Source organism: Balaenoptera musculus, chromosome 16, assembly GCF_009873245.2.
Source record: "Balaenoptera musculus isolate JJ_BM4_2016_0621 chromosome 16, mBalMus1.pri.v3, whole genome shotgun sequence".
NCBI classification, from domain to species: Eukaryota; Metazoa; Chordata; class Mammalia; order Artiodactyla; family Balaenopteridae; genus Balaenoptera; species Balaenoptera musculus.
In genome coordinates this window covers 84129693-84154878 of record NC_045800.1, presented here as the reverse complement: position 1 = coordinate 84154878, position 25186 = coordinate 84129693, and the positions used below count along the sequence as shown (strand labels likewise).

At 48.7% G+C, this 25186-nt stretch overlaps 1 protein-coding gene across 2 annotated transcripts in view; it reads left to right on the top strand.

The window, feature by feature from the left end:
• The window catches only part of GALNT2 (polypeptide N-acetylgalactosaminyltransferase 2), a 178986-nt gene that overhangs the window by 96237 nt on the left and 57563 nt on the right, over nt 1-25186 (top strand). For both annotated transcript variants that reach the window (XM_036828111.1, XM_036828112.1), the window contains exon 3: nt 17561-17714. In XM_036828111.1, the coding sequence (XP_036684006.1) occupies nt 17561-17714 (154 nt within the window). The remainder of the gene's footprint in view (nt 1-17560; nt 17715-25186) is intronic.

The following is a 25186-nucleotide window of genomic DNA, read 5'->3' as shown; positions in this document are numbered from 1 at the left end:
CTTGACAGTGTCCTTCCCAGAGCAGAAAGTTTTAATTTAATGAAGTTTAGCTTTATGAGTTCTTTCGTAGATTATACCTTCGATGTATCTAAAAAGTCATTGCTATACCCAAGGTTACCTAGATTTTTTTCCTATGTTGTCTTCTAGGAGTTTTATCATTTTGTGTTTCATATTTATGTCTGTGATCCATTTGGTTGTAAAGTCTGTATCTAGATTTTTTTTTTTTTCTTGCATGTGGATATCCAGTTGTTCCAGTATTATTTGTTGAAAAGGCCATGGTTGTTTCATTGTGTTGCCTTTGCTCCTTTGTCAAAAGTCAGTTGACTATGTTTATGTGGGTCTATTTCTGGGCTCTGTTTTCTCTTCCATAGACCTATTTGTCTGTTCTTTCCCCAGTACTACGTTGTCTTGATTAGTTTAGATTTATATTTGGTCTTGAAGTTGAGTAATGTCAGTCCTCCAACCTTGTTCTTTCCCTTCAGTATTGTGTTGGCTTTTCTGTTTTTTTTTGTTAGGCTCTTTGTTTTGCCTTTTCATGTAAACTTTAGAATTAGTTTGTTGATACCAACAGAATATAGCTTGCTGGGATTTTGATTTGGATTGTGTTGAATCTACAGATCAAGTTAGTAAGAACTGACATCTTGACAATATTGAGTCTTCCTATCCATGAACATGGAATATCTCTCCATTTATTTAGTTCTTTTTAAATTGTTTCATCAGAGTTTTATAGTTTTGGTCATACACATTTTGTGCCTATTTTGTTAGACTCGTACCAAAGTATTTTGATTTGGGGGATGCTAATGTAAATGGTATTGTGCTTTTAATTTTAAATTCCCCTTGTTCATTCTTCATATATAGGAAAGCAGTTGACTTTTGTATATTTAACTTGTATCCTCCAATTATAACAAGGATTGCTATAATTACTTATCAGTTCCAGGAATTTTTTTGTTTGTTGATTCTTTCAGATTTTCTACCTAGACAGTCATGTCACCTGCAAACAAAGACAGTTTTGTTTCTTCCTTCCCAATCTATATTATACCTTTTGTTCCATTTTCTTGTCTTACTGCATTAGCTAGGACTTCTAGTATGATGTTGAAAAGGAGAGATGAGGGAGGACATCCTTGCCTTGTTCCTGATCTTAGCAGGAAAGCTTTTAGTTTCTCACCATTAAATGTGTTAGCTGAAGGGGTTTTTTAGATGCTCTTTATCAAGTTGAGGATGTTTCCCCTCTATTCCTAGTTTTCTGAGAGTTTTTATCATGGATGAGTGTTGAATTTTGTCAGATGCTTTTTCTGCATCTATTAATATGATAATGTGACTTTCCTTCTTTAACTTCTTAATGTGGTAGATTACATTAATTAATTTTCATATTGAACCAGACTTGCATACCTGGGATAAATCCTACTTGGTCATAGTGTACAGTCCTTTTTTATACATTGTTGGATTCCATTTACCAATATTTTGTTGAGGATTTTTGCATCTGTATTCACAAGAGGTGTTGGTTTATAGTTTTCTTTTCTTGTCTGGTTTTGTTATTAGGGTAATGCTGGCCTAATAGGATAAGTTAGGAAGTGTTCCCTCTGCTTCTGTCTTCTGGAAGAGATTGTAGAGAATTAGTATAATTTCTTCCTTAAATGTGTGGTAGAATTCACCAATGAACTCAGCTGGGCCCGGTGCTGTTTGTTTTTGGAGGTTAATAATTGTTGATTCAATTTTAAAAATAAATATAGACCTGTTGAAATTGTCTATTTTTTCCTGTCCTAGTTATGGAGATTTTGTCTTTCAAGAAATTGGTCCATTCATCTAGGTTATCAAATTTGCAGGCATAGAGGTGTTCATAGTATTCCTTTGTTCTCCTTTTAATGTCCATGGTGTCTGTATTGATGTCCCCTCTTTCATTTCTGATATTCTAACTTCTGTCTTCTATCTTTTTTTCATAGTTAGCCTGGCTAGAGGCTTATTGATTTTTTTAATCTTTTCAAAGAACCAGTTTTCAGGGTTTTTTCCCATTTCTTAGATTTATAATTTTTATTATTTATTTTCTTTTGTTTACTTAGGATTTATTCTGCTCTTCTTTTTCTAGTTTTCTGAGGTAGAAGCTTAGATGATTGATTTCAGATCTTTCTTCTTTTCCATATTGTATTCAGTGCTGTCAGTTTCCTGCCAAGCACTGATTTCACTGCATTACACAAATTTTGATAAGTTGTATTTTCATTCTTATTTGGTTCAAAATATTTTTTAATTTCTTTAAGATTTGTTCTTAACCTGTGCATTATTTATAAGTATGTTGTTGAATGTCTTAAGTAATTTGAGGTTTTCCAATATTGATTTTTAGTTCCACTGTGGTCTTAAAGCAGATATTATATCATTTGTGTTCTTTTAAATGTGTTCAGGTGTGTTTTATGGCCCAGGATGTGGTCTGTCTTGGTGACTGTTCCATGTGAGCTTGGAAGAACGTGTATTCTGTTGGATGAAGTAGTCTGTAGATGTCAGTTATATCACCAGTTGGTTGATGGTGTTGTTGAGTTCACGTGTGTCCTTACTGATTTTTCTGCCTGCTGGATCTGTCCATTCCTGAGAGAGAAGCCTCCAGCTATGATAGTGGCTTCATCTGTTCCTCCTTGCAGGTTTCTAAGTTTTTATCTCATGTGTTTTAATGCTCTTGTTAGGCACATACACATTAAGGATTGTTATGTCATCTTGGCAAATTGACCTCTTTATCATTACGTATTGCCCTCCTTTATTCCTGGTGACTTTCCTTGTTGTGAAGTTTGTTCTGTCTGAAGCTAATATAGCTCCTTCTGCCATCTTTTGATTAGTATTAGAATGGTATCTCTTTCGCTATCCCTTTACTTTTCATCTATGTGTGTCTTTATATTTAAAGTGGATTTCTTATAGACAGCATGTAGTTAGTTGGGTCTTGTTTTTTGATCCATTCTGACAATCTCTGTCTTTTAATTGGTGTATTTAGACCACTGACAATGTAAAGTGATTATTAATATAGTTGTATTAATGTCTACCATATTTGTTATTCTTTTCTGTTCCTTGCCCTTATTCTATGTTCTTTTGTCTTCCACTCTTTTTCTGCCTTTTATAGTTCTTTTTAATATAAATTTTATTTATTTATTTATTTATGGCTGCGTTGGGTCTTTGTTGCTGCGTGGGCTTTCTCTAGTTGCGGCGAGTGGGGGCTACTCTTCATTGCAGTGCATGGGCTTCTCATTGTGGTGGCTTCTCTTGTTGAGGAGCACGGGCTTCTGGGCTTCAGTAGTTGTGGCTTGTGGGCTCTAGTGCGCACGCTCAGTCATTGTGGCGCCGGGCTTAGTTGTTCCGCGGCATGTGGGATCTTCCCGGACCAGGGATCGAACCCGTGTCCCCTGCATTGGCAGGTGGATTCTTAACCACTGCGCCACCAGGGAAGTCCCTGCCTTTGGTAGTTTTAAGTGAACATTTTATATGATTCCATTTTCTCCCTTTTTTACCTTTTTTTTTTTTTTACAGCTAATCCAAGTCTAACTTCAGACAACACTGTCCTGCTTTACAGTTAGCACAAGTGTCTTACAGCAAAATATTATGAACCTCTCCCTCCCATTCTTTGTATCATTGCTGTCATTCATTTCGTATGCCATTCATATATATAAACATATAAGCATACAGAATCAAATACACAGTTGCTATGATTATTTTGAGCAAACTGTTATCTGTTAGATCAATTAAGAATAAGAAAAATGGGACTTCCCTGGTGGCACAATGGTTAAGAATCCGCCTGCCAATGCAGGGAACACGGGTTCGAGCCCTGGTCCAGGAAGATCCCACATGCCACGGAGCAATTAAGCCCGTGCGCCACAACTACTGAAGCTTGCGCGCCTAGAGTCCGTGCTGTGCAACAAGAGAAGCCACCACGATGAGAAGCCCGTGCACCGCAATGAAGAGTAGCCCCCGCTCGCCACAACTAGAGAAAGCCCGTGTGCAGCAACAAAGACCCAACGCAGTCAAAGATAAATAAATAAAATAAATTTATTAAAAAAAAAAAGAATAAGAAAAATTACAAGTGTAATTTTACTTTCACTTATTCCTTCTCTGATTCTCTTCCTTTCTTTATGGAGAGCTGCATTTCTGACCTAAATCATTTTCCTTCTCTCTGAACAGCCTCTTTTAACATTTCTTGTAAGGCAGATCTACTGGCAACAGATTCCCTCAATTCTGAGAAAGTCCTTATTTCTCCTTCACTCTTAGAGATTAATTTCACAGGGTCCAGAATTCTAGGTTGATGAATTTTTCTCTCAACCCTTGAGTTATTTCATTGCATTCTCTTCTTGTTTGCGTTGTTTCTGAGGAGTTGGATGTAATTCATACCTTTGTTTCTCTAAAGCGGTATTTTTCCCCTCTGTCTTCTTTCAAGATTTTTTTTCTTTATCATTAATTTTCTACAGTTTGAATATGCTGTGCCTGGGGGTAGTTTTTTTGGTATTTATCCTGCATGGTGTTCTCTGAGCTTCCTTGATCTGTGGTTTCGTGTCTGACGTTAACTTGAGGAAATTCTCAGTTATTATCACTGCAAATATTTCTATTCCTTTCTCTCTTCTCCTGGTATTCCCATTACACATGTTTCACCTTTTGTAGTTGTCCCACAGTTCTTAAGTATTCTGTTTTGTTTTGTTTTGGGCTTGTTTTTTTTTTTTCAATCTTTTTTCTTTAATCTTTGCTTTGTATTTGGGAAGTTTCTATTGTCATAGCCTCAAGCCATGAGGTTCTCACAACAGCCGTGGCCAGTCTCCCAATGAGCCCCTCAAACTCATTCTTCATTTCTGTTAGTGTTTTTAACCTCTAGCATTTTTTTATAATCCTTCCTTAGAATTTTCATCTCTTTGCTTACAGTATTCATTTGTCCTTCCATATTGTCTACTTTTTTCATTAGAGCTCTTAACGTAGTAATCATAGTTGCTTTAAATTCCTGGTCTGATCATTCCAACATCCTGCCATATCTGAGTCTGGTTTTCGTGTTTGCTTTATCTCTTCACACTATGCTTTTTGCCTTTTAGTGCGCCTTGTAATTTTTTCTTAGAAACCCAGGTGCGATGTCCTGGGTAAAAGGAACCCCAGTAACCAGGCCTTTGGTGATGTGCTGATAAGGTGTGGGGGAGGGGAGGCATGCTGTCCTTATGTGGCAGGTGTCAGTCTCCTAGTGAGCCTGCACCCCGGGTGTCAGCTTCACGACTGCTTCTCAGCTGTCCTGCCATTCAGGTGAGACAGGATGGTTAGAGCCCCCTGGAGCTGGGCATTCCCCTTCCTCCAGGTTGATCAGCTCTCTTGAGGGCTGGCCTTGTTAACGACGGAGTGCTTCTGCTGTTTCAGAACGGCTCCTTCCCCCCGCCACTGGAGGCCTGAAGGGGTAAAAGTCACGGAACTGTGGGGTCCCTGGGCCTCCCCCAGAGTTCTTACCAGTCAGGCTCGCCCACAGTGAGCCTCCAGCGGTTCATTCTGCAGCTCGGGTCCCTCCCTGGCTCTACCTCCTGCAGAACTTGCTGCCCCGGAAATTTTGACCCTCTGTATTCACCTGCTGGTCTCCCCAGTTCTGGGAGCAGCAGTTTGCCCTGTGAGCTCACTTCTCTGAGGGATCTAAGAGGACTTGACTTTTCAGCTTGTTCAGCTTTTCATTTGTCAGGATGGAGTGATGACTTCCAGACTCTTTACGTGCAGGATTGGGACCAGGAAGTTAGTTCATGAAATTTTGCTTTGATGGTGACAGAGAGTTTGATTGTTAGCGGTTCTTTTTGGGGAGGGACGGCGTCAGCCCAGGGAGTCCAGACCCTCCTGTGTCACACCCTCCACATGTCCCCCCCCCCGCACTAGACTTGGGAGCGTGTGTGTGCATTAGACGTCTCCATTAGGTCTGCTCCCTCCCTCCCCCCGACTCCGAAGCCCCGAGCCACAGTTCCTTCCTATGTGATAGGCATTACACGCGCAGTGGGGAGCGTATCTGAATGGAAGAGTTAGCTCTTAAGCATTTCTTTGTTATAATAATAGGATGTACTTCTGCTGTGTGGATTAATGAGAGATTTCCTGTGGGTTGTCTCCTATTAGCAAAACCAAGTGTTCTTGAATTTTAAGGCATATGTGGGGAGGGGGGGAGAAGTCATGTTCAGGGCATGTCCTAGACGTGACCACTTAAGAGTCAGATGCCATAGTTAAAATCAATGTGGCATTGACCTGGGCTTTCATGTCCTTAACTGTTATACAGTTGATTTCCCTATCTTCAAAGAGATAGGAATGTACTGGTTTTCCTCTTTTTTAAGTTATGACTAATAACCTTTGATGAATGCACCATGTCCTTTTATTTTGCCTTTAAAGGACTTTATCTTCTTTTTTTTGTTGAAACCTTTTTTCTTACTCAGCTATCATACACATGATTTTTTTTCCTTTAGAAACTATTTTGTTGTGGTTAAGAAATACATTTTCCCCAAGCATCATGGGCACAGCCAGAATTCTGTGGTCTGCAAGGAACCATGGTCACAGCACTTTCCACTCTGTGAGTAGGCTGTTGGGGAACTCAGCGGCTTCCTGTGTTCTAGGTGTTGGGTATCTGGTATGTGTAGATGGATGGATGGGAGGAGGTAGCACTCAGTCCAGCGTGGACAGGAAATCCACTGGCAGATGGAGAGCCTGATATAAGAGAGCAGTGACGCCCCCAGGCAATGGCCTCCAACCTTTTTTCACCACTCACCCTAGGAGCAAAAGCATCTGCTCCACATTGCAGGTCCAGGATGGAGGATGTTTGCCCTTAGATTCCGTGATTATTGCTTCTAATTCAGCATCATGTTTTCCAGCTTGAACCACTGAATTTTTTCTTTTTTCAATGCTGATTTTTAAAGTGTTGTTTCAAATAGAGTATTTATTTGTCAGTTTTTTTATTTTTGAAAATCTATCTGATGGAGATGAGTTTTATCTTTTTTTTTCCTGGGTGCAGAAAAAAGCTCTCGGGTCTGAAAATCAGTTTCTCCTCGTAATTCTCCCTCCCGTATCCTCTCCTCTTGTCTCTGCAGCATCTCTGATCTGACTGGTGAGACCAGTTGGCAGGGTAGCGGTGACGCAGAAGGACCGGTGAAGGAACAGGCCAGCCAGGGGTTGAAGGGCCGAGGTCTGGCTTTGAGGACGGCTGTAGGTGGAGGAAGCCAGGGAGCTCCCGTCCTTAGAAGACGTGGCCTTTGAGAGCAGATTTTCTTCTGGCCTCTATGAAACCTCAGGGTCATTCTCGTCATGTTCGTTGGGAACCTCGTGTGAGGGGGTGAGCCTCAGAGAGCAGGTAGGGACAGCGTTGAGGAAGGAGAGTCCTGATTGGGTTTTGGGTCTCCGGGAGGTCCCTCCCATCCTTGGCTGGGTCTTCACCCCGCCCCTCTCCCACCCGCTGCTGCTTCATCACCCAAGACAGTTGATGTCTCAAAACAGAAATTGCTCACGTTCACGTAAAGATGAATGCAATGGGAATGGCGCAGTGTGGAACAGGTCTTAAATCCCGGCTGTGAGTTGCCTCTGAAGCTCACCACGTTTAGCTCTTCTGCTTCCCAGCTGTTGGCAGAGAGGTGACGTGAGCCACCTGTGTGTGTGTTCAGCCCATATGATAAACTTGACTTGAACCAGTGATGTTTCAGGTTAGCTAGAAGACCTTGAATAGAATTGGCCAGAATTTCCACCGTCCATTATCTCCAACAGGTTTTCCAGTACTAATGCTGCAGGGTTGGGGGGGCGTGCTCTCCTGACCTCTCCCCACTTCTTGTTACCGAGTGCAGCCTCCCTCTTCTCGCCAGTGAATCAGAGACAAGGTATTGAGGCAAGGAATATGACTTTATTCGCAGACCAGACCGAAAAAAGACCGGTAGACTAGTGTCTCTGAAAAACCATCTTATCGGGGTCTGGATGCCCGTTTCTTTTATAGAACAGAGAAGGTGGGGGAGGGGATGAGGAAGTAAAGTAAAAGGGCCATCAGTCTTGCAAAACATCTCCTGGAATGGCCAGCCTCGGAGAGGGGATGTGTTAGTTTCTTTTTTCTTGCAGCCATCCACAGGTGGGCAGGGTTCCCCGAGGCAGGCCGTTATGTACAATTATAATGACAAAAGCAACGAAAAGCAAAGGTTAAAGTCAAAGAAACAGATCTAGCGTGGAGTCCCATTTAGCTCTTCCCTGTTACATTCTGAGGGGTTTTGTGGGTTGCAGCATTGTGCTTTTTTAAAATTATGGTAAAATATATATAACATACAATTTACCATTTTAACCATTTTCAAGCGCACAGTTCAGTGGCATTAAGTACATTCACCTTGTCCTGCAACCATCGCCGTCATCCCTCTCCAGAACTTTCTCATCTTCCCAAACTGAGACTCTGTCCCCATTAAACACTGACTCCCCGTTCCCCTCCCCAGCCCCTGGCCCACCATCTACTTCCCCGCTGTCCTCCAGGCACCTCGCATACAGGAGAGTCACACGGTATTTGTTCTCCTGTGACTGACTTGCTTCCACTGGTGCAGTGTCCTCAGGGTTCCTCCGTGTGGTAGGTAGCGTGTGTCAGTGTCTCCTTCCTTCTCAAGGTTGAACACTCTTCCACCTCGCCTGAGGCCCCGGGATCTGCACAGTGTCCTTGTCAGGAAAAGAAGTACCTCTCAGTATCCCGAGAGAAGCATCGCAAAAGCAAGCAGTGGACTTCCCTGGTGGCACGGTGGTTAAGAATCCGCCTGCCAATGCTGGGGACACGGGTTCGATCCCTGGTCCGGGAAGATCCCGCATGCCGTGGAGCAACTAAGCCTGTGCTCCGCAACGAGAAGCCACCGCCATGAGAAGCCCAAGCACCACAACAAAGAGTAGCCCCCGCTCGCCGCAACTAGAGAAAGCCCGCGCAGCAACGAAGACACGATGCAGCCATTAATTAATTAATTAATTTTTTAAAAATCCAAAAATCAAATCTTCTGTTGTCCTTCCCCCATTCCAATGAGTAAGAAAGCAAAACCGAGGACTTAGGTCGGTAGCTGGAAAAGGGGTGGAGCTCTTAAAAGATTTTGAGCTGGGTTAGTAGAAATACAGCGCCCAAAACAATTCCGGTAGCGTCCAGTGCCCTCCGTGCTGTCACCCACCCCTCCAGTATTTCGTTCTGTTCTGGGCACAGGCTGTTCAGGGATGCTCGTGAGTTCGAGTCGGTCCAGATGATGGTGACTCAGACGGGGAGGAGGCTGGAAACAGCGTCCCATGAGGAGCACTTAAAATAAATGGGTGTTTTTACCGAGGGCCGAGAAGGGCGCGGTGGGATCACGATGCCCAAGTATTTGAAAAGGTGCCACAGAAGAGAGGCTCGTTGTTTTCCTTTTATTGGAGACTCCGGAGAGTGGAAGTTACAGGGAAGCAGCATTGCTGTAGAAAGGAACCAGGGCCGGCAGCTCCAGCTGGCTTCATGTTAGGGGTTTAGTGGGGAGATTTTCACACGTGCATCCCTGGGGCCTTCTGCCTCCAGCAGCACGTGATGTCCGCCTTCAAGAGAGAGACCCCACGCCCTCCACCCAGACTGCACTGGGCCAGGGCGGGGTGGGGGCGGGTGCCCTGGGGAAGGAATGGGACCTGCCCTGTGAGGCTGCTTTTTGGTGCTTGGCTGCAGTCCCACCCACTTCAGAATGAGTTGGCATCCCCAGTGGAAGGAACACGGCTTTGGGTAGAGAGAGACCTGGGTTTGACTTGTGGTTCCATCTTTTTTTTTTTTTTTTTTTTAAATATTTATTTATTTATTTGGCTGCACCGGGTCTTAGTTGTGGCACACAGGATCTTCGTCACCATGTGAGGGATCTTTTTAGTTGAGGCTCTCAGCTGCGGCATGTGGGATCTAGTTCCCTGACCAGGGATCAAACCCAGGTCGCCTGCGTTGGGAGTGCAGAGTCTTAACCACTGGACCACAAGGGAAGTCCCATGGTTCCATCATTTGAGTTTAACTTCCAAGTCTCACTTGCCCAGTTAGTACAATGGAAACAGTAGTGGTCACATGTACTTCGCAGGGTGATGGTGTGCTGCGTTGGGTCTGTACGGAGCACCTGTCCTGTGGGCGTTGGTGAGCGACGCCCTCTTTCTGTCCTGCCTTTCACGTATCAGCCCCAATTCTGCGTAGTAGGTTCACTTTGATATTTTTACTAATATTTCGGATGAAAAACCATGTACAACAAACTAACTTTATTGTGTTTAGACACTATCACACATAGAGGGAGAAGGAGGAGTTTCTATTTAAAATTTGGAAAAGAAATATGTATAGGAAGATTCCTTGATTTCAAGGCAGGTGTAGATCTCATAATGCAAATCAGACTCTTTCATGGTGGGTTTTAGTTATTTTGACAGCACAAAGAATTTTAAATAAATTGAGTATTTACCCTATAGTGTCTGATTTTTTTCTTATATTTTCTTCTAACTAGCTTTTAATCACTCCTTTGAATTTTCTATTTTTTCATCCTTAAAAATGAATCGTGTAGGATCCCTTATTTCAGGAGACAGTTTCTCACAGGTGAACAAGCCTGTCATACCAGCTCTCCAGTGACAAATAATAAAGTAGTATTTACATGTCTTTGTTATTGAAATGGATATATTTGTCTGTAATCCCAGCCTTGCCCTGGTCTTCTCTTTCGTGGTGTAGCGTTATGACCTTCTAGAGGAAGAATATGAGGAATTTTTTTCCTTTCAAGCATAGTAAAATTACATTCCATCTGAGGTCAACTGAGAGTCTAAACTGAATCGGAGAGCTTCGTCCTTTGATTTAGAATTCATTCTGTTTCCCTCCTCAGCCCCTTTCCCAGAAGAGGCTCGCTGTTTCACACAGGCTAGCTTTCAGTTTGTTTAAGCCGTCCTTCCCGGGGAGGACTTGAGTGAAGATGTGCAGCGTGGCCGTGCTCCCAGCACAGCATCCAGACGCCCCCGTCCCCTGGCTGGAGGGACCCCAACAGCAGGGCCCTCCCTTCCCCTCGTGCACCTGTGGGTGTGTACAACGAGGCTGCCCTCGGGGGGGGGTGTCAGCAGGGTCCTGACCCCCCAAAGGACTGTCCCACCTGAGCCGTCTCTAATCTGAAGACCACGTGTGTCTTGGTGTTTCCATATGTTTCGTGGGGTTAATCCTTTGAACGTTCGTTTTCATAGATTTACATCATTGTTTCTTTAAATACGAGGTTTAGTAAAAATGAACATTTTAAGGAAGAGATGATGGTGTTTGGAAATGTTTAAACTTATTTTAAAGTTAATTGAACAAGTCATCCAAAGGCAAGCAGTTTCTTGAATATAAAAGCGTCTTTCCTAAAAGGTAATTGGAAGATTGGTTATTAGGAGCCTAGAACGAGCTTTCCCTTGGCAGTGACGTCCTGAGTGGCACTTAGGACCCTGCATGAGCCGGCCTTGCCCTGACCCCACAGGGCACAGAGCTGGGGCCCCCACGACCTCCGCGCCCCGGGCAGGCTCCGTGGACCACGCATGGCTGTGATTCCCGTCTGGCCTCTGCTCCAGGGATGCTGTGCTGTTCGCAGTCTGGTTAAGATGGGCAGAAGGGGAAATCCCAAAACTCCACTAGGAAGAAAAAGATTCTGGAAAGACAGATGGAACTCAAGGCCTGGTGGGTGGATAAGGGGAGAGCGAAGAGACTCTGGGTTCCAGAAAGTAAGTGCAAAGGCTTGTGAGGGACAGCAGGGGTGACAGAGGAAGAATGTTAGTGGCCAAGTAAGTCGGAGATGGGAAAGGAAGAAAAGAAGAAATTGCTGGGCCAGGGAGCCGCGGGTGGTGACGGCGGGGCGGCCAGTGGACAGATGTGTGTCCTGTGGAGGGGACCAGCGGCAGGAGGGGCAGGAAGCCGTCTTCCCCGTCCCCACCTTTCTCCAGGTCCTGGCGCTTTTCTCCCAGAGGCGGCTACCCCGGGCCTCGGCTTCTCCCTGCCTCTGGACGTTGTGTGTCTTGGCTGGAGGGCCGGAGCGGCGGCACCGCGCCCTTTCCTGCTGCCCACCTGGACGGCTCGGGGCCGCTGGGTGAGGAGCTCCCATCAGAGACCAGATGAGCAGAAGAGGAGGCCAGAGTGACCGCGGGGCCCTGGGTCTCTGGGAGCGTCCACAGAACTATCGGAGGCTGGAAGGGATGCCGAGCTCGGACGTGGGCTTCGCAGGGTGTGGTTTTAAACAGTCATTAAACGTGTGCTGTGCGGCGGGTTCCAGCCCTGTCGGCTCTGGGGAAGCAGAGAACTGGGGGCGGCTGGTCCCCGAGCAGGTGACCGTGCGAGGGAGGTGCTTGGGGCCAGCAGGGGGGGCAGGGGATGGGACGACAGGCTGAGTCATCATCCAGCCCCCCCGGCAGGAGGCAGAGGAAGCTGAGCTGATCTCCGGCCTCTCCATCTAGACCTTGATGTCCAGACTGGAAAGCCTACAGCGGTGCTGTTAGGAGAATATTGGAGGCTGAGTGGCTGAAGAGACCCTCAGATGCTTTAAATGAATGCGTCTCCGAGTCCGGACCGTGTACAGACAGGGCACGTGGTTCCTGGGGACTGCTGGGCGGGCGAGGTGCCGGCAGAGCAGGGCAAACAGCAGTTAGAGGTGAGCCTCGGCAGGATTGTGAGTTAGTTATTAGATGGAGGGGTGGTAAACCCTGTGAGGCCCTGCGACAGTAGGTGTGTGAGAAAGCCGTGGTCGGGATGGAGCAGCGTGTGAGGAAGGCCCTGGGGAGGGGCTGCAGCTGGGGACGCCAGGGAGGCTTCCTGGAGGAGGTGGCCGCCCTGGGAGGCTGCTGGCAGCTGGCAGAGCGGAGTAAGTGCATTAAAACCAAACAGCCCTGCCTTCTAGTGTCGCAGTTTCGCCTGGGCTCAGCGTGGATGGTGGGTTTAGTAAGAGCTCACAGGCCTCGCCCCGTGGAGGGCCGAGGGGCGAGGCTGGCCAGAATGGTGATCAGATCTCTGTCATTAATGTTCACAGGGCCAGAGGTCCTGTCCCTGGGGCCCGGGTTCTGCCGTGGCTCCTGGCTGAGGGGACGGGAGGCCGGCTTGAGAGGGCGCCATTTAGAAAAAGCCTGTAAACCTGTGGAAGGAGGTCTAGGGCCCATGTCCGGCGCGTTCGAGAGCAGTCCTCAGGTGTGGGTGTCAGCAGCGGGAGACCACCTGGGGGAGCCGGGCCTTCTTCCGAGAGATGCGCTTCCCCATGATCAGCCCGGGCCGCGGGCAAAGCAGGAGGCTGGTCCTTGCCCGCCAGGAGCCCCTTCCTGACCCTGGGGGAAATGGTACCACAGGGACATCGGGGGACGATCTTGGCCTCGAAGGGTGGTTGGCGGGGGGGACTTGGGCGGCCACGGGTGTCTGTGGAAGGGGCTGGGAGGCTGCCTGAGGGCTGTCAGTGGGGCGGGGGGTGTCAACCTGACGGAGCCATCAGGAAGCCTCACCTTCGTGCAGGACCAGAGGTGTCAACACTCAGGGTCGCACAGTCCCTCCTTCAGCTTCAAAGACCACGTCTAGGAAGGCCCGTCTTCTGGAAATGAATCTCCTCGTAAAGACCTTCAGAACCTCGTGTAATAAGCGAGCGGTTTCCACAGCCCTCCTCGGGGTGAAGGTCCCTTTCTTCCCCTCCTGTTGTTTCAGCACCTGTTCTGTTTTCCTGTCATCTCGGTGCCGAAGCTGGCTTCTGTCTTCTCATGAGAAGTTTCATATCTGGGGGGTGTTTTCCATCCACTGCTTCTGCTTCGCCAAGTCCGTTTTCACTAGATTTTCGTGTATTTTTTGGAAACTCTCATTCTAATGCTCTTTCTAAGATTTTAAAGAGGTGATAAAAATACAAGATGATTTATGAGTGTCGTTTTTTAAAAGTCCGTATATTCAGACACGATATTTACGGTTTTGATGGTTTCTCTCCAGCCTCTGACTTGCTGCTTCCCTTTCTGCCTGGGGTTGGACCCAGGCATATATTCCCTCTGAGAAGCCTGCTCTCGCTGCTTTTTCCTGACTCTGCTCCAACCCTAGCAATTCTGTGTAATACAGAAATAACTGAGTTCTATAATGGTTCTGTAGCCCAGTGGGTCTGACCCATTATTAGAGTGTGGAGCCAGTTTTATGAGTCACACCCACATAAAACAATAGAATATTATGTGTTCACACGTAGCAAAGGGAAAACCTTCGTTTCAGCTGTGTGTGTGTGTGTGTTTACAGCATGACGTCCGGGCCACGATGTGAGATGTATGTCATAGTCAAACATTTCTGAAAGTCCCTGCTGCGCTCTAACATATCACTAAGCTATAAAGTCATTTATAATCTGTCTCCAGTAAAATGGTGTGTGCCTTGGGAAATTAACTGTCACCGGGCCAGGCAGGGCCCCCAGGAGTGCTATAGAGGATGTCATGTCGGAGAGCAGGGGTCACTGTGGGGTGCCTCTGTGGGGGGGGTGGTCACACCCTCTTTGGAGGTTGAAGAAAGATGTGTTTCTGTGAAGTCACAGAGGGCTTCTTCTCCACGGCTTTGCTAGCTGCTGAGCTCTCAGCTCAGATGCTCCTTCCCCAGGAGCCCCTCACCTCCCGGCACCCCCTTTCGGTCCAGACCGGGCTCCTCTGTTAGGTGTTTCCATAGAACTGCAGTCCTCACCATCTGAGCACTTGGCTCAGGCTTCAGTGCTGCAGTTGTTACCATGGTCATTATCTTCTTGTCTGTTGCAACCCCCCCGCAGTCTCCCAGAGCGTGACCTCCACAGGTGGGCATCAGCTCTGTGTTCGCTGTTGTACCCGCAGGAACCAATGAGATACCTAGCACCTAGCATGTAGTCGACACTTAGTACACAGCAATGGCTTGGGGCCGAGGCAGGGAAAACCCCAGCCCCAGAGCTGATTGACATGAGGCATCCATGAAACCTTGTGCTGCCTTATTGCAGAAAGGGGTCGGGGGTCTGATGGCACAAAGAGATTGAAGGTCCAGGAGCTCAGCAGAGGCCTTACCCCCCACCCCCAACACACAGACCCCCGACGACCAGCCCTCTTCCTGCTGACCCCAGTTCTCCACGTAAGAAGCAGAACTGGAGACGAGCATCTCTTGGGTGATGGTCCTTCCTCTGGCCTTGGATGGGGCGACGTAGTTCCAAGTTGTTTGTTGCAGTGAAGAGTTTTCAGGCCATTAAACAAATCAGTGGGAGCCAGCTCATTTGGATTCTGTGGTCGGCGCAGCTGGGGTAGATTTTGGCCGAGGCTCCTGCTTCGCGTAGCCTGTGAGGGGTGAGGTCATGCGGTGAGGAGGAGGGGCTGGTGCGCTGGAGCACAGGGTGAAGGCAGAAAGGTGGGGAGAGTGGATGATCCACAGGTATCTCTAGGGCTGTCAGCGTGGAAAACGTGTGCTGGAAACATTTCATCTTGGATGGAAGAGAATGCGGGCACGCGGGCCAGCTCCCGTAGCCAGACATTTACCAGGGGCACGGGATCACCCTGTAGCCTGGGAGCTCGTGGGTTTTGGAATTGCTTTCCTATTTGAGAGGCTGGACCTCTGTGACCCCCGAGCATCATTTCCATGGCAACCAGCTGTGATGAGATGGGGGTTTTGACCTCGCAGGACAGTTGTAACAAGAAAGCGGATGGGCTTTTAGATAGAAAGTTTACTTACGACCTGGAACAAATCGCAGGTGACTGGATCTCAGTTTCCTCATCTCTGAAACAGAGAAAGGAACATGGCATTCTTTTGATGGTGTGCGGAGGGGCCTGTGTTGGGCAAGCACGCGTGTAGGTACACACGCTAGTGTCATAACTCACTGTTGATCTTAACCAAACGCCCAGCATTTGACGCGCTGCAGAAGGGGCCCTGCCCCCGCCCCGGGGCCTCGGTGCTGCTGTTCCCTATGCTCTTCCCCAGGGCTACAGGGCCACGCTGCCTCGTGAGGGCATCTCTCAGTCAGACCAGCCCTTGTGGAAGAGCAGCCCCCAGCTGCCCGCCCCTTGGCCTCCTGTTTCTCTGTTTCGTCACGGCACTGTGACCACTAGAGCTTTACCACTTCAAGGGGACAGGGGTTGTTGTTACTGTTTTTCTTTCCCTTTTTTTTTTTTTTTTTTTTTAATTTGGTTTGAGTTTGCACGTCTACTGAATTGGCACATTAAATCCTCCTGAAAAATCTTTTTTCATTTTATGTATTTATTTATTTTTAGGAAACTTTGTTTCAAAGAATGAATAACTTGCCCAAGATCATAGAGGTAGCAGGTGGTAAACAGAGATTTCAACCCGGGGCGGGGCAGGTGGACAGCAAGTCCCACCTCTGTTTTGTCCCGAGTCAACCTTTCCTCCCACTGTTCTCCTTGTGCGCATCGGTGCCTTTGCTCATCTCTCTGCCTTCTCACGCCCGGGCTTGTCCGGGCTCGCCCCACCCAGCAGTGCCCTTCCCTCCAGATCCCAGGCTGCACCAGCACTGCCCCTACCCCACCCTGGCACAAACTTCCAGGCCAGCGCGTGTCCTTGGAGAACCCTGTGCTGGGTCCTGGAGCTGCAACAGCTAATCCAGGCAGTGGAATCAAGGCGAACGTATGTGTGGACAGGCCAGACTACCTTGGTGTCCGTCCCCTCCTGCTGAGAACATGAGTGTGATCAGGGTGAGCGTGCCAGGGTGTGAGCATTCCAGACCATGTGTGTCCTAGGATGTTGAGTGTGCAAGGATGTGACCATGCAGGATATGTGTGCCAGGGTGTGAATGTGATCAGGGTGAATATGCCAGGATGTGTGCCAGGGTGTGAGCATTCCAGGCCACGTGTGTCCTAGGACACTGAGTGTGCAAGGATGTGACCATGCAGGATATGTGTGCCAGGGGTGAATGTGATCAGGGTGAATGTGCCAGGGTGTGTGCCAGGGTGTGAGCATTTCAGGGCATGTGTGTCCCAGGACAGGAGTGTACAAGGATGTGACCATGCAGGGGGTGTGTGCCAGGACGTGAGTGTGCCAGGGTGTGAATGTGCTAAGATGTGAGGCTGCCAGGGCGTGTGTGTCCTAGGACGTCAGTGTGCCAGGGTGTGAGTGTGCCAGAAAAGGCTTCACGTACCATGTCATGGGGTCGATGTGGCAGTGGCTGCAGGAAGTATCTCTGAGGAGGTCTCTCCGGGGCTGTTTTGGTGTCCTGTTCTTTGGGGGTGTTATTTTTGTGTAAACACTTATTTTGTGCCGCCTGATGTCACACGATGGGATGCCTTACTTTCATTTGTTCAGGATCTTTGTCACCGTGTCTGAGGTGCTTTTTGGCATTACTGTAATCCCTGGAAAGGTGGGACAAGCAGAGCGTATCTCCTTTTGTACGGAGTGTCAATGGTGCCATTCTCCGGGATACTTTGACTGGCAGAGAATTCTGTTCACGGGACAGATACTCCAAGTCTTGGCTTTAACTTTCACGCTGCGAACGGTAACGGTGCAGGTTGCCGGTTTACAGGCATGGTGCTGCCTGTTCCCAGGCGGTTCGCTGGTTAGAACTGCCGGCAGCGGCAGCCCTGGCGCTGTTCCTGGAAGTCGCACTGACGCGTGGCCTTGGGGCCGAGCTCTCTGCTCCCTCGTGCCCTCGTCCCACACCCTCTGCTCTGCTCCTTGCAGGGAAAGTGCGATGGCGGGACTTTAACCAGGAGGCTTACGTTGGCGGGACGATGGTCCGCTCCGGGCAGGACCCCTACGCCCGCAACAAGTTCAACCAAGTGGAGAGCGATAAGCTGCAGATGGACAGAGCCGTCCCCGACACCAGGCACGACCAGTAAGTGTCAGCCCGCGGCGGGCGCCGCCCTGGCCACTTCCTGGCTCACAGTGAGTACTTTCCCCCAGGATGCTCCTTGTTTCTGTTGCTCTGCAAGACAGCGTGTGCCGTGTCTTTACGGGGCCGGAAAACTAGGAGAATTCCGAGGCACGTGGCAACGGGACTTCACCCGCAGGATGTGAAAGGGCTGCTTGGGCCCGGGTTCCAGTCTTCCCGACGCCCCTGGCGTGTCCAGAGGCTGCAGACTGCTGGTCAGAGCGCGAGAGTCACCGAGAGAAAGTGGCGTGACCGCCCTCGTCTGTCACTGGTCACTTGTGGTTTTTAAAATCCATTCACAAAATTGCTTTCCATCGTTCACAAGCTCAATGGGAGGAAGCGCTAAAGTCTTGCTTACTGGGAAGCTTTAGTTGGGAATGTTCTAGAGAGCAGAAAGGGGAAAGAAACAGCCCTGCAGGGTCGATGTTAAACTGAGCAGAACTCGGAGGCGGGGGCCTGGGACCATCTCCCCACTTCGAGTGCTGGGGCTGGTGGGAGGCTCTGCTCTACGTCCTTCCCTAGATTCCTCGGGGACCTGGGGGTTCTCAGGCCTCCAGACGCTCAAATGTGCATTTGTCACCACTGACTAGGAAAGTGATACCATGACCCTCACTGCCACTCTGTACCTCTGAACCTTGCTGGTAACGATCTTTCATTGGGAGGCTGTTCGCAGTGGGGTCCTTAGACGGTTAGTCTTGTTGTACTAAAAAATAAGGAGCCGCATTTGGAGGGCAGCTGTTGCCCTGCGTGCCGCTAGGCCTTCCTGCTCACCTGGTTACTTTTAGAGTCCTTCATCCGTCACGTAAAGGTACGTGGATGCCACGTCCGCTGCACTCAGGTCCCGGGATTCCAGCCAGACAAGCCACTCCTGCTCTGGCGGATGGGGAGGGGACAGGGTGGCAGGAGGTGAGGGGGCACCACTGCCCTCGGACAGTCTGCTCCAGTCCAGCGCGTTCAGGGCACCCGGGTGACGGGAGCCCAGGTGAGTCCTGAGCTGGAGGCATCTGGGCAGGAGGCCGGTGACCGGGCTGTGCCAGGCAGCCTTGGTCCCCCAGAGGGCCAGCCAGGTCCCATTTCTCTAGGTGTGAGTTCCCGGGACTGAGGGGCAGGTGAGCTGAAGAGAGACAAGAGGGACCAAGCTCCACGTGAACACGTGTTAACGCTGGGCTTTGTTTTCTGAGTTAAATAGCACACCTTGAAAGAGGATTTTCCTCTTCTCTCGTGCTTTCAGGGGGACTTCGCAACCGTGTAAGCGCCACTTAACCACACAGGTGCTCTCTCCCTGCTCTTACCTAGCTTTTTTGGGGTTGTAGTCAGCTCTGTGTACCCAGGAGAGCTCACAAGTGTGTAGAATTACAGTTCTTTCAGACTCTGGATGTGTGTGTGTGTGTGTGTGTGTGTGATATGATATGTGAAACATATGATTGATATATAAACATATATACTGCACATGATGCTAAGAATCTCATCATTTTTCTGAATCCAGCCCGGAAGATTGTCTTTGCTTAATATTCCCTGTAACCCATTAATTTATATCTAAGGCAGCTTTACTCAGCCCCTGTGCCAGGCTGCTGCCTCACGTCAGCACGGGTAACTGGTAAACACCCGTCTGGAATAGGGGCTGCTTCGCAGGGGTCCAGGGACCGCGCGGGCTCCGGGAGAGTCCTGAAGCTGGGTGCACGGCCGCAGGGCGGTGCCCGCCTGCACGTCAGGGGAGGGTCCCAGACACACGCGTACCCGCCACCCTCATCCCCAGGCTCGTGGGCCCACCGCACCCAGCCTGTGCCAGCCGCTCTCCACAACTCAGGGGCGGGACACGAAGGTTGTCCTTGCTGCACAGAGAGCGATGTTCCCAACTTGCCCGGTGAAGAGGAGCAGTGACTGAAGGCCAGAAAGGGCCAGCGCAGCTTTTCGGAGGGGCCTGGCCTAAACTCAGGAGCGGGTTCAGGTTCTAGCAGAATCTAGCTCAAAAATCGTACCTGGAGACTGGAATTGACCGCTTTGAATTTCATCTCCATGAGATGGTGTGGGTTTCACCCCACTGGTTTAAGGGCTGCTTTCCTGCTGTGACCTTTCCTCAGAGCTGAGAGAAAAGGGTGTCCTTTCTGATGGCTCATCAACGCGTGGGCCGGGCTTCTGTCTCCACTGCAAGTCTCTTAAATGTCCTCAAAACTATATATATATATTTTTTTTTTTTTTTTCAGTTTTTGAAATACGAGTTTGTCCAAACAGATGTTTGAATATTCATCCCGCAGTGGGCTGTGTTTTAGGTGGCTTTAATTTTAGTTCCAGCTACTGTGTCATGTTCATTTGCATGTGTGAAAGTAGCAGCTGGGCTGCCTTTCATGTTTTTTGGATTTGGGCTAAATTAAAATCTCCCCAAAGTCAATTTGATGCCTGGAACTGAGGCCATGTCCTGCCTTCAAAGTATCAGCTTTAGAACAACCAATATTATTGACCGTCAGGTTAAGGAGATCAAGTTACTGCTCTGCATCCGTCCCACCCCCCTCCATATCTAATAGAGGGCTGTTGAAGTGTTTGACCTTCGTATATAAATACAATAGTTTTTGGTTCTGCAGTATCTCTCTTTGTATAGACCGATGGAAATGCTTGCCCTGTAGAGTTCAGTCTTCACTTGTGATAAATCTGACAGCAGTGCAGGTGGAGGTTAATTAAGAACAAGGGATTTGGAGTCATACAGACCTTGGTCGCCATCCGGGACTCTCCAGTTCCTGATCTTGCGGCCTTTGTCTTTCATGAGACGCTGTAACATGATGACGTCTGGCTACCGTGAGGGTTAAAGAAGTGTTCCCAAGGGCTGGCTCCTCCTCCCCTGAGATTTTGTTCCAGGCCCTCCCTTGATCTCCTGCCCTAGGAGTGAGACCCCAGCCCCCAGCATCCCTGCCCCCTCCCTACCTGATGCTTCTCCAGGACCCTTATCACCGCCTACACAGCATGTGTCTTACCTATTTACATGATCATTTGAATGTACTCATTAGAGCGGTGGGCTACACCTGGGCGTGTTATTCGGCACCCCCCCCCCCAGCACTTGGTAAACTCAGTATTTGTTGAGTGAGTGAATTGCCTAGCCCAGTGGCCAGCATATGGTGAGTGCCCTGTAAATCATTAATAATATGAAGAGTCATAAAAGAACAAAGACGGATGAAAAGGAGATTTTTAAGCAGTAAGGGAGATCAGATGAACCCCCAAGATGAGTCTTCTGTTTCGGGTTCTCCCAGGACTGGAAAGTGACATGGTTACAATCTAACCCTTCTTCAGTGTCTTCTGGGGTAGATCCAAGGAATCAGGTTCAGAGCCTTGCAAACAAACAAACAAAAAACCCATACTTTGGAGTTATGCTGTATTTACCTTTTTTTAAGTATATAACAAATAATGTGCCAAGAAAAGATATTTACGTGAAGGAGGAAGCATAGAAAAGCCTGCTGTGAGTGAAATAATTGATATGACATACAGGAACTCTTAGAGTCTCTTAGAAATTAGAAAGATGGTAGCCCATCCTAGTCTTGAAAGTACAGTTGAGAAGTCAAAAAAAAAAAGAAAAGATGTTCTACCTCATTTAATGTTATTTGAAATTTCAAATAAATTATCAAGACTTAAAAGCAAATGAAACCAATGGGAATTTCGAAGGTGCCTTTTCAGACGGCTTGCTTCTCCCCCCCTCACCTTTGGAAGCTGCTGTTACTGTCCTGGCAAAAGGTAACAGGACTCAGCATCGAAGGTGGGACTTGGTCACACCTGGGCGTATCCTGAAGGCAGGGCCCACAGGATGGGCTGATGGGTGGACAAGGAAGGTGGCTCAGGGCGAGGCCCCTCGTGAGACGGAGGAGCTGTGGGTGAGCAGGTCTAGGGGACACGTCAGAGGGTGAAATTCAGACACATTAAGTCCAAGGTGCATTAAGCATCTCAGGTAGGAAGACCTGCTGTGTAGGTGTTTGGAAATGTGTCAGGAGAAAGGCCTAAGTGGGGATGTGAGTTTGGGAATGCTCAGTGCACAGGTGGTATTTAAAGCCATGATGTGGGGCATCAACCCCCAGGGGGATGACAGGGAGGAGAGCAGCCCAGGACCGGCTCTGGATGATCCAACACTGAGAGTGAATTTAAAGCCCAGGCTGACTTGGAGTCCAGTCCGACAATGCAGGGGCTCAGACCTCACGCGGTGCCGAGGCCCCGGCAGAGACGCTCTGCTGCCTTTTTAGAGCAGAGCTGTCGTGAGGGGAGGGTCGTCTCCCTGCTAGAGCCTTTCCAGAATCTGGCTCAGAAGGGTTTTGTGTCGTGTTCTGTTTTCTGGTGTTCTGTTGGTTTGTCCAGAGTTGCGTCTGATGGGGAAGTGAAGGGTAGAAGTGGGGTGGAGCCCGGGAAGTTTATGGAACATCATTCTGTCTGCCGGGGAGAGCTCGAGCTGGTTTACTTTAAAATTGTTTATGTAAGTAAAATCGAATAAACCCTTGGGGGAGAAACATTATCTTGTTTTCTTCTCTCCCCCGTCAGCCAGCACTGTTGCTTTTCATTTACTTATGTATTAAGTCCCTTAAAAATGAGAACCACTTGGTCAAGGAACAGATTTCCTTCGGGTTTCAAAAGTTAAATCGTTAGAGAGTTCCATCTTTCCCTTTTCTCACGAAATTAAAAATGAAGGGTTTTGAAACATCTTTGTGTCTAAAACTGAAGTATTGCTCCTGAGACCAGAGCTGCCTCAATCAACCACGACCCCACGAGGGTCCTTCTCTGGGAGAGAACTTTGTCCAAGTCCCACACCTGGTGGGTTTATCTGGCAGCCTTTCCATCCAGGACTGTGTTGACTCAATTTATAAATTACAGTCGTAAGGTTTTGTTTTGTTTCCTTGAAAAGGATCACTAAAGGACTCTGTTTTGACCAGTTTTTAAATGTCTGGCTTTAATGCCGCCCAAACAGAGATCAGAACTCGTGAGGGGCCGGTTTTTTGTTTTTTTTTTTTTTCTCTCCTTTTCTTTTGTGTTTTAGAAAATTTCATCCAGCGGGCAGGCACTTCAGTAATGGGCCGTGCTGGTGGCTCTGGTGGAGCGTCCGCGTGGATGTCGGTTGTCTTAGGAGAGCGGCTCACCAGGATGAAGGGCTGTGAGAGGGATGCCGTCCAGGCCCCTGACTGTTACTTGGGAAGAGTAAACATTGTTGAAGCCAAGGGAAAGTTCGCAATGTAAACTCAGCAGCTTGGCGTGAAGCTTTGAAGGCCGTTATCGTGAGATGCCATTGTATTTTTAGGAGATCTTGGGGAACGAGAGGAAGCCCAGCTCCGAAGGGCGTCTCCGCGTCTTGTCAGTGGGTGCCGGAGGGGCTCTCATTTCGGGGGCCAAGAGCCTTGATCGCTCGTTACATTTTTCTTACGAAAGTCGTGTTTCATCAGCACGCACAACCAAGCCTCCGGCGTGGCCGCTGCCCCAGCAGCTCCCCATTCGAAGGGCCGGCCGGGGGCCTGGCGGCCCCGCTCCGACCCCATGGGGCCCCGCGGGCAGGGTCCTGGCCGGCGGGGCTGGCGCTCCTCGGAGCGGGTCCCGCTGCTTGCTCTGGGCTTCGCTGGCCCCGGAGGCGTCTGTGGCCGTCGGGGCGGTGGGTTGGCTGTGGCGTGACAGCGAGCCTTACACACCTGTTCCACAATGACCACAACCACACACTGTCGGACACCGGGTGGTGTCCCGGCCTGCACTCAGCTTTTGTGTGCTTTCACTTTATTCAGTCAGCGGAGGCTCCTTCGGCGTCAGCAGGGAGGTTCTCCTCTGGGTGACATCGCACGCCAGTCCCCAGAGGCCCCCGACTGCGGAGCCCACGTCCGGGAGGGCAGCTCAGGGTGGCCCCGGCCTGCTGGGCAGGGGCAGGTGCGATGGCCCGAGGCCCCTGCCCAGGCGCCCCTCTGTGTCTGGAGCCCTCCCCCAGGGGTCCTGGACGTTACTGTCATTGTGCCATGTGCTTTATCCCGGTCCGTGCGGCAGGAGGGAGAGCCAGGCCACCGCTGCGGCGTGGGACCACCTGCCTGAGGTCGCACAGGGAGGGGAGGGAAGGAGGGATGGAGCTCTCGGTGGCCAGGTTCCCGCTCCCAGTTCCACGTTCTAGACGCGGTGCCTCGCCATGCGCTCTGCACGAGTGTCTTGTCTGCTCCCAGTTTTCAGGCAGGAGTCTTTGGCATGAGGCCCAAAGGCACCCAAAAAGCGAGAAGGCCTGGGTGTTGGTAGCTTGCAGCCAGAATCCTGAGACATTGTGTTCCCAGCTGGCCACATGCTGACAGAATCCCGAGAAATTGAGAAGAACGGAGGCTTTTGTTCCTCTTTGTCCAGCCTCAGGTTCTCCAGGGCAGTGTAATGGCAGAATGCGCTGTTTCTGTTCCCCTGGAACATTCTCGTGCCCTGAGGGAGGTGAGGCTGCTGCTTGAGCCCCATCAGTGTGACTTCCCTGTCCCGGCGTGAGAGGCGGGCAGGTGCAGGAGCTGGTGTGTCCAGGTGGTGGGAGGGGGCCAAGTGCAAGGCTCTTTGCTTCACGCCTCCCCCCAACTCAGTGCAGGGGGCTAACGTGCACCTTATGTGCAAAATTCAGACCAAAGCCATGCCATTATTCATCATCTGCCGCTTTGCTTTCTGTTTGTTCAATTGTTTTTATTATTTTTAGTGTTTTTATAAAACCAACTCCAAGTTTTTAGCACCAGGCCACTCTTTTTTTCCCTTTATATGTTCTTCTTTTGGGACCATTTCAGGCCTTGTCTGCATCTCGATCAAAGAATACTCTGGGCGTTGAAGGAACATATCTCAATGTAATAAAAGCTATTTATGACAAACCCACAGCCAATGTAATACTCAACAGTGAAAAGCTGAAAGCCTTCTTGCTAAAATCTGGAACAAGACAAGGATGCCCACTCTCACCACTTCTCTTCAACATAGTACTGGCAATCCTAGCCACAGCAATCTGATAAGAAAAAGAAATAAAAGGTATCCAAATTGGAAGGGAAGAGGTAAAATTGTCATTATATGCAGATGACATGATACTATATGTAGAAAACCCTAAAGACTCCACACAAAAACTATTAGAACTGATAAAAGAATTCAGCAAAGTAGCAGGATACAAGAATTAACATACAGAAGGTGGTTGCATTTCCTTACACTAACAATAAAATATCAGAAAGGGAATGTAAAAAAGCAATCCCTTTTAAAGTCACATCTAGAAAAATAAAATACCTAGGAATAAACCTGACCAAGTAGAGGAAAGATTTATATGCTGAGAACTACAAAACATTTAATAAAGGAAATTGAAGACGATTCAAAGAAACGGAAAGTTATCCCATGCTCTTGGATTGGAAGAATTAATATTGTTAAAATGGCCATACTACCCAAGGCAGTCTACAGGTTTAATGCAATCCCTATCAAATTACCCATGACATTTTTCACAAAACTAG